At 38.8% G+C, this 9,575-nt stretch overlaps 1 protein-coding gene across 3 annotated transcripts in view; it reads left to right on the plus strand.

The window, feature by feature from the left end:
• The window catches only part of rsf1a (remodeling and spacing factor 1a), a 21,091-nt gene extending 13,592 nt beyond the window's left edge, over positions 1–7,499 (plus strand). For all 3 annotated transcript variants that reach the window (XM_055028677.1, XM_055028679.1, XM_055028678.1), the window contains exons 16-18: positions 51–268; positions 785–982; positions 3,184–7,499. In XM_055028677.1, coding sequence (XP_054884652.1) covers positions 51–268; positions 785–982; positions 3,184–3,893 — 1,126 coding nt within the window. In that variant the 3' untranslated portion in view covers positions 3,894–7,499. The remainder of the gene's footprint in view (positions 1–50; positions 269–784; positions 983–3,183) is intronic.
• The last annotated feature ends 2,076 nt before the right edge of the window (positions 7,500–9,575 follow it).

Raw genomic sequence — 9,575 nt, forward strand, 5'->3', positions numbered from 1 at the left:
CCTCCTCCTCGCTGACGTTTGTCTGATTCCTTCTGATTCTCATCCTGCAGCTCGGAGGAAGAAGAATTCGCCGCTTCGGGTGCCGACGACGGTGAGGAGGACGAGGAAGACGCAGGCAGCGACGGCGGCAGCTGGGACAGAGGGGCGCGTCCCAAACGGGGCGCGAGAGGGACGCCTAAATTCAAACCCAGGAGGCCCCAACGCCGGGGCAGGAAACGGCGGCGGAGGCGGTCCAGCGAGGAGGAGGAAGAGACGGATGTAGAGATGGGTGGGTGCCATCACTTCTTTTTCTTTTTAATTTAGTTTCTATCATTAGCCGTCTTGTTAAAGATGCATAAAGAAGCTTTAAAATAATGAATCAGCATAAGTTTAGAAATTAAACTTTGAGAACATTGATTTGTTCTCATCATAAGAAATTATTAAGGTTAAAATGATTAATCCGAATAATAAGATTCATTCGATTAAAAAAGATTTTTAACAGTTTTAACAAAACATTTGCAGAAATTAGAAAATAAAATGATGCAAACAACAACAAAAAATACAGTTTTCAATTTGATTATGATTAAAAATATGTATAAATATTATTGATACTTGTCATTTTGTTGTGGAAGTTTAATTCAGGATTTATTCCATGCAGTAAGTAAACAAAGAAACTTTTAAAATGTATTACAGCCCCGGCAGAACCAATGATCCAGAACCCATATTGAGGTTAAAACAAATCCCAGAATCCTGAATGTTTCCCGTCTTGAACTTTATCGTCTATTTTGTGCTTTTTGCTCAACAGATTCGGATCGGTTCAGCGACATGACGGACAGCGACGCAGACAGGAAGAGGCGGGGCCTGAGGCGGGGCCAGCGCCAGCAGGTGAACTACCGCGAAACATCGGAGTCGTCCGACAACTCCAGGACGTCGACAAAAAGGCAGCCGGTGAAACGGCGCGGCCGACCGCGAAAGGAGCATTTCTCCAGCGACTACAGCGACGGTTGGCGACGCTTCTCAGTTCTTCTGTTTTCATTACAGTTTAGTTTTGACTTTTTGTTTGTGTAATTCATTTAGTTTAGGGTTTAAAGAGTGTATTTGATTGTTTTCATTAGTTATTATTAATCAAAAATGGTTTAGTTTCAGTTTAGGTTTTATTAGTGTTTGGGTAAATATAGTGTATATATATATATATATATATAAAAATTCCCTTCTCACCCACCGCGGGTGGTTCTTATCCTCTGAGCTCGGGTCCTCTACCAGAGGCCTGGGAGCTTGAGGGTCCTACAGTATCTTGGCTGTGCCAAGGACTGCACATTTCTGGACTGAGATGTCTGATGTTGTTCCTGGGATCTGTTGTAGCCACTGCTCCAGTTTGGGGGTTACTGCCCGAGGGCCCAGATGACCACAGGCACCACTGTGGTCTTCACCTTCCAGGCCCTCTCCAGTTCTTCCCTGAGGCCCTGGTATTTCTCCAGTTTCTCGTGCTCCTTTTTCCTGATGTTGCAATCACTTGGTATTGCTACATCTACCACAACGGCTTTCCTCTGTTGTTTATCCACTACGACAATGTCTGGTTGGTTCGCCATTACCATTCTGTCTGTCTGGATCTAGAAGTCCCACAGGATCTTAGCTCTGGCGTTCTCCACCACCTTTGGGGGTGTTTCCCACTTTGATCTCGGGGTTTCCAGTCCATATTCTGCACAGATGTTTCTGTACACTATGCCTGCCACTTGGTTATGTCGCTCCATGTACGCTTTCCCTGCCAGTATCTTGCACCCTGCTGTGATGTGCTGGACTGTCTCAGGGGCCTCCTTGCATAACCTACACCTTGGGTCTTGTCTGGTGTGGTAGATCTGGGCCTCTATTGCTGGTGTTTAGGGCCTGTTCCTGGGCGGCCAGGATGAGGGCCTCTGTGCTGTCCTTGAGTCCAGCTTTTTCCAGCCATTGGTAGGATTTACTGATATCAGCCACTTGGGTTATTTGCTGGTGGTACATCCCATGTAGGGGCTTGTCCTCCCATGATGGTATCTCTGGCACCTCAACCTCCGTTCCCTGTTGTCTGAGACATTCGCTGAGCACATTGTCTGTTGAGGCTTTGTCCCTGATGTATTTATGGATCTTAGTTGTTTCGTCCTGGACAGTGGTTCTCACACTCACTAGTCCTCTGCCTCCTTCCTTGCGGCTCGTGTACAGTCTCAGGGTGCTGGATTTGGGATGGAACCCTCCATGCATGGTTAGTAGCTTTCTAGTCTTAATATCTGTGGCTTTTATCTCCTCCTTTGGCCAGCTAATTATTCCAGCAGGGTATCTGATTACTGGCAGGGCATAGCTGTTTATCGCACTGATTTGTTCTTGCCATTGAGCTGGCTTCTCAGGACTTGCCTTATTCGTTGGAGGTATTTAGCTGTGGCTCCTTTCCTTGTGACCTCATCGAGGTTGCCATTTGCTTGTGGTATACCTAGGTACTTGTAACTGTCCTCTATGTCTGCTATTGTTCCTTGTGGGAGTGAGACCCCTTCTGTGTGGATCACCTTCCCCTCTTTGTGATCAGCCGACCACACTTCTCTAGTCCGAATGACATCCCAATGTCAGTGCTGTAGATCCTGGTGGTGTGGATCAGTGAGTCGATGTCTCGCTCACTCTTGGCGTACAGCTTGATGTCATCCATGTAGAGCAGGTGACTGATGTTGGCCCCATTTTTGAGTCGGTATCCGTAGCCAGTCTTGTTGATGATTTGGCTGAGGGGTTCAGGCCTATGCAGAACAGTAGCGGGGACAGAGCATCTCCTTGGTATATGCCACATTTGATGGACACTTGTGCAAGTGGTTTGCAGTTGGCTTCAAGGGTGGTTTTCCACAGCTTCATCGAGTTTGCATTGAAGGCTCTCAGAATCCTGTTGATGTTATACTCTAGGCATTCATTGATCCAAGTATGCGGCATTGAGTCATAGGCTTTCTTGCAATCGATCCAAGCCATGCACAGGTTGGTGTGTCGGGTTTTGCAGTCTCGGGCAACTGTGCGGTCTACGAGGAGTTGGTGTTTGGCTCCTCTGGTATTTACACCGATACCCTTCTGTGCTGTGCTCATGTTTCCCTTTAATTACCTTTTTCATTTATTTATCAAAAATGTTTTCAGTTTTTATTTTGTTTTAGTTCACTAGAATAACTTTGCTTCTTTCATTTTCATATTTTCTGTTTTCAGTTTCCGCTTCCTCGAGAGATTCTGAGGACGATGACGACGACAATGTTGATGAGGAGGAAGATGGCCGGCGGAGAGTCGACAAGAGAAGAAGAAGAGTGGAGGAGGAGGAGCTCCGGAGCAGCAGGACGAGAAAGAAGCGGAAAAGATACGAGGATGAGGAGGACGAGGAAGGAGGGCGGCGGCTGAAGAGGAGGCAGCTGAGGAGAGAGGATGATGATGATGATGGGAGGAGGAGGACGGAGAGAGACGAAGAGGATCCGGAGCGGATGGGCCGGGGGAAGAGGAGGGAGATGCTTTCGCAGCAGCGCCGCAAACTCCTCGCTCAGATGCTGAAGAAACGCCGGCCGTCCACCGACGAAGACGAGTCCGACTCGGACGATTCCCAGTCTTCATCGGGAGACGACCGGCCGATCCGCAAGAGACTCAACCGCATCGACTCCGACGACGACTCCGATGAGAGACGCGTCGATTCGGACGACGAAGACGAAGGACAGAAGAGGAAGAAGTCGGAGCACAAAAGCGATGGCGGCGCTCAGGAAAAGGGGCGGAGCCTGTCTCCGTCAAACAGACACCAGACCTCCAGAGACGCTGAGAGACGGGAGAGACACAACGGCCCCACGCATCCCGCCGAAGACGAGGAGGAAGAGGAGGATGATGATGAAGGCCAGTCGGACTCCTTGAACTCTGCCCAGAACAGCCCGCGGTCATGATGGCCGTCTGTAAATAAATCTCCAATGTTTTTATTTTCCTCTCAACCTCCATCACTTCTCTGCTTCTCATTCTTCTTCTGTGGTGGAGCGCTACAATCCCAAACGCCTCCGACCTCCACAAACGGATCGGGACGGCGCCGCAGCAGCGCGCCCACCCGGCGGAGCGGAAAACCCGGAGTCGGTTCATCGTAGCAGAACTCTCCAGCTGGCGTCGGACCGAACTCTTTACAGTGAGGTGACGACCAAAATCCTCCAAAATAAAACTGAAAAGAGGAGAAAAAACCCCCCAAAAAGCTTATAGGAAATTGTGTTTAATTATTAGGATTTGGTATTTTATTGGCTAAGTTTAAAAATGTATATATATAGTAGATTTAAAGTAATGAGAACTACTGTTTTATGTATTTTTTATTATTTTACGCCCACCTTGTTTTTTTGTATTTGTACCTCTTTCACTTTTTCACGTTTTGTCACGTTTGCCACAAACATCAGTGAGATTTTTTTTTCCTGTGATAGACCAGCATTTTCTCCAGAACAAAAATCTGAAAAGTGTGTCATGCCTTTGCATTAGGCAACACATTTGAAAGACACATTTTTCACTGCAAAAACACAAAATCTTAGCAAGTAATTTCAATCTAGTTTCTAGTGCACATATCTTAGTTCACATAAAGTAAAACATGGCTGAATTATAAGTCACTTTTCTGCAAAACAATGGAAGTTATTTTAAGTAAATAATTTCTGAATTATATTTCTCGTATAACTTATAAAAATGTTTTGTTACAAGTGCAATAATCTGCTTGTACGTTTTCATCACTATTGACAAATTATTGATTTTAATCAAGCTCCTTTATCTTGCAGAAAAGTTACTTGTAACTTAGTTTTGTCTTATTTTAAGTGAAGATATTTGCATTAGAAACTTGACCAAAAATATTGGCTAACATTTTAGGGTTTTTACAGTCTAGTTAGCAATTAGGCTAACTACAATGGATGACAAAGCGATTAAACTCTCTGTTGTGTGAAAAGAAAAATGGAGTGAGAGTCGGGATGCTTTAGCAGTAGCATTAGCAATTGAACTTCTTAATCTGTTTATCCAGAAAAAACATTTGTTCCATATTTCTATACAGTCACAGTTATTTGGGTCAGGAGTACATTTCCAGGAATTTTCACATTAATTTAGCATGTTTATAAATTAAAATTAAAAATATCTGGCTATAATATTACTACTTTTTAAAATAAGTTAATGACTTAAATGGGAGATATTGAGATTATGATATTATCTGACAGTATGATATTTAAGATAGAAAAAAATGCCAGAATGAAGTGGTGAATTTATATTTTTTAAAGTCTCAAGTTGCTGATTTGTGTTTTTTTTTTTCTGGATCAGAACTCCTTTTACCAAATATTTCACTTTATCATATCAGAGAATATCCCAGATTAATAAATATAAATTTATACCTTCTAATCGAAATAATTTTTTTTTTTTTTCTTGAAAATTTACAACTTTTTGACATAAAGTTGTGTTTCTAGTGAATATGTTGTAATTGTATGATGGATTTCTAGGGCGAAGCTAAGAAAATTGAAAAATTACAACAGTAAAGTTGTAATATTGTTTTTTTCCTCATTACAATTTTATTCTTCTATTATTTCCACTTTGATCTTATACAACTTTATCTATGTACTACTGTTTTATTTTATATTTATAAAAAGTAATATTACGACTCAAAATATTGACTTTATTTTCTCATTCTATGACTTTATTATCAATATTCCTGTTTTAGTATTTCTGTTAGAACAATAATCTGAAAACTTAAGAGATCAGTTTGACTCTGATGTCTTTCAACTTTTTTCCTTTTTTTCCTTGTTTACGCTGACAGAAACCAGAAACAGAGTGAAGCGCATTTTCCCAATATAAACTTTTGACACCACATTTGCGGAAATAAAGATATGAAAGCAATAATAAGAATTAAAAAGAGTAAATTTTCAGAAAATTACAGGAGATTTTCTCAGAATGAAAAGTTGCAAATTTGCTAGAAAAAAAATCTATTTTTACACTTTTTACACTAACTTTGCATTGATCCATCACAGAAAACAACAATAAAATCATTGATGTTTGTGGTTCTAAAGTGACAGTGATCTTGAGAAAGTTAAGTGTTGTCAATACTTTTGCAAAGCACTGTTTAATTGCTATATTTTATTCTTTAAAATTCAATTATACAGCAAATATATCTCCCCTTATCCATTTCATTTCATTTAAAACGTTTGGATTCAGTGTTTTTCAGTTTACGGCTTCTTATTTTCACAAATCGTAGACCTGGAGGTCCATGTTTGCTGAACATACTGTCTGTACGCTGTTCTTTGTAAGATAATAGATGTCCTGTTTAGTCTTCTTGTAAAATATAGTGTTATATTTTATATAAGAAGGTGAGGAGGAGGGATGCTGCTGCTGCGAGCGCTGAGTTTAGATTGATCGGCTTTCAGCAGTTTGCTTGTTTTGTTTTTTTTTTGAGAATCTGCCGTGGAAAAAAAAAACCTGCTCTCAGAAAAAAAAGAAAAAAAGACACACATTAGATGATTACTTTTTATTTTTTGTGTTTGGAGCCTGAAAGAGCTGAACACTACGTTAACACTTAGCTACTTGTCTTTTTATAGGTTTTTAACATTTCATGTCCTGATGGAAGGAATAAAACTTTAAGGAACCTGATTATTTATCTCCTAACATGTTGGAGATGAACTAAGACGGGTTTTAGAAGTTGTGCTGTCAACGGGAAGAGATGCTGTTAGAAACAGTTATTAATAATCACACAGATGTAATTTTCTACGCTGCCTTTTATGAAACAAAGTGAGGGTGAAAACTTACACTACGTACTTCTATTCTAGCATACAGTATACAAGTAGAAGTACAAACATTATTCGTTGTTACCTTCATTTCAGCGCAACAAATTGTCCGGAGGACATTTTTCTTCCTCATTGGCATATTTGCATGTTTCTCTCTGGTCATTGCTCCGCCCACAGAGCTGAGAAAAACCTGAAAAATATTTTTTTAAATGGTCAGCGGCTACGTATGACTGTATATTAGGGTCATTATTGATGGAATATTAAAAACAATAACAATGAAAATCAAATCTCCAAAAAAATTCAGAAATGTTGATATAAATTTCAGACGTTTTCCAGAAAAAAATCTGAGATTTCTTAGTTCCAAAGTCTGCAAATAATAACTGACAAATTTGAAATTTTATCTTAGAAATGTTAAAGAATCAGAGGAAAAGAGGTCAAAACGTGAAAATTTGTCAAATTTTTTTAGAAAAAACAGGCAAATTTCTGAGCTCAAAAAGTCAAATTTGCTAAAAAGAAAAAGCCCCAAAAAGCTCAGATTTTCAAGGAAAAAAATCTGTTATCAGAAAGGTAAAAATTCTCATGTTCTGTCTTTCAAAAATGAAAACAATTTTTTCTAGAAAATTTTTAAAATTTATTTTTGTGTTTTTGCCAATTTACTCCTTTTTTTCTGTCAACTGGCCCTAACAAACAGTTGTAGCTATGACTTCAAGTAACAGTGAATTGTAAAGTGTTTACAGACTGTAATGTTTTCTTAAGTAAAGGAGTGGAAAAATAGTCAACTGGTATTTGAGATTCATTTAAACAGGTCACAGGAAGTTGGATTTTTTTTCTGCCTGAATTATTATTATTTTTAAGTAATTGTAGTTGAAGTTTTACAAGTTTTTTTTTCCTTTGATTTTCCGTGAAGGCTTCAGACCCTGTGAAATATTCAGAAACATCTCCATATGTACAGGTTTTACATCAAAATGTTGGTTTTTCTGTCAGCTTTCACTCAGTGTGCCTCCTGCTGTGGGACGTATCTGTCAAAACCCAAAACATACTTAAAAAGAAACAGTTTTTTCAAAGGGTTTTTATTTTCCGCCTCTCTTAAATAAAAAATTAAAAAGTAGCCACTAGCAGGTTCAGATACTCATAAATATCTGTTTTTTATTTGTAGTTTTCTTACCGTGGCTTTTTGTTTGAGGCTTCCACTCTATGCGCTGCTGCTCTTTAAAAAAAAAAAAAAAAAAAAAAGAGGCGGGAATCACCATAGCGACGGATGACTCAGCATGTTCTTTCTGGAACTTTCCGCGCTATTTTTAGTCTCCTTCGTTTATGCTAATGAGTTAGCGGAAACGTGACCGTTAACCGTTTCCATCAGATAGCTTCTTTTCTATTTTTCCGTTTGATCACAACTTGCTTTAATCGAGTTTTTAAAAAGTTTCCCCCCCTTCTACAAATCTGTTACGCCATTTTGAGTGCAAATAACAGTTAGCTGAAGTCCTCCGGCGCCATCTTTATTTTTGAAATAATTAAATAAAAAACTTGCTAGAGAAACACAGGCGCAATCTATTACTCTTGAAACAGAAGAGATTACCCTATATTAAAATGCCAAGTATTTCCTTGATGTTTATGCATAAATGTTTTAGAGTAAATCCGTCTTTTTTCTTATGAATTACACTTGATGCACGATGAAAAGAAAATTGATTTATAAAAATAGTTGCAGCCTTTTCTAATATTTTTTTTATTTAAAAGTTGATTTTGTTACTGTTGCTTGTGCCTGAGAAAATGAGAAAGTCAAACTAATTAATGTAAAGGTGAACATTTGATTATTTAAAATGTGAGTTTAGCCTTTGTTACAATAGAAAACCACCTAAAAATGGCAAAATCTGGGTGGTGTAAAAAGCTTTGTAACTCTGAACAGAATTGGGTTTTGGTTCAGTGCTACGTAAATAACCAAACGTTGTTTCAGGTACTTTCCTGTGGTTGTTCAGCTGTTGTGGGATTATGTTACAACACTCCTGACTGGGATTCAACAGCTCATAATCATGTTTTCTTCTCATCGGAAGAGTTTAAACAATGTCCTCGATGCAGGAAATTTGATGATTTGCATCCATGTGGAACCTGCAAGCATGTTTTCTGGGATCTGACTCAGTGTTTTAAGAAGTCGGTGTCAGTAAAAGTCTGTTTATTTGACGTGAGGTCACGATGTGAGGCTTTTTTGTTTTCACCAGTCCAGCATCATTCCGGTCAGTCCTCTGTGCTCCGGTTTGTTTAAAACCGGCGCCGCTGGATGTGAATGCGGCTCCTTCCATTTATCTCTGTTGTACTGTTACTGTAGTGCTGCTGTAACAAATGTTTTCTAAGTTATTAAAACCAACATCTCAAGCATCCCCTATAAGAAACACTGTTTTTTTCCCTAAAAAGTTCAAGTTGTTGCCTCTCAATCTAATAACTCACAATCTTATGTTTTTACATAAAATATATATTAAAAGATTAATCTCACTAAGTTTAGATGTTAATTTTTATCCTGAACTTGCACTCATCTAAAATACAACTTTATTAAACATTTAGCCTCCAAAATGTTGTACAAATGAAGCCAAAACAAAAAAGTTTTTGTAACCAATTCCAGGCAATAACACTTATATAGATTTGTTATTATTAGTAATAAAATTCCATAATTTTAGTGCTAAATTATCATGTTCATAGAAAGTTGAGTGGAAAGAGCACTTTTTTAAAATTATTAACCCTCATTTTTCTATTTTCCCTACTGTCAGGATATAAATATTTAAAATAAACATTTTTCTCAGAAAAAAAAGGAAATTTCTGAGCTCCAAAAGTAAAACATTTCAAGAACAAACTTAAATTTTG

This window comes from Poeciliopsis prolifica, unplaced genomic scaffold (assembly GCF_027474105.1).
Source record: "Poeciliopsis prolifica strain line A6 unplaced genomic scaffold, Auburn_PproV2 SCAFFOLD004, whole genome shotgun sequence".
NCBI classification, from domain to species: Eukaryota; Metazoa; Chordata; class Actinopteri; order Cyprinodontiformes; family Poeciliidae; genus Poeciliopsis; species Poeciliopsis prolifica.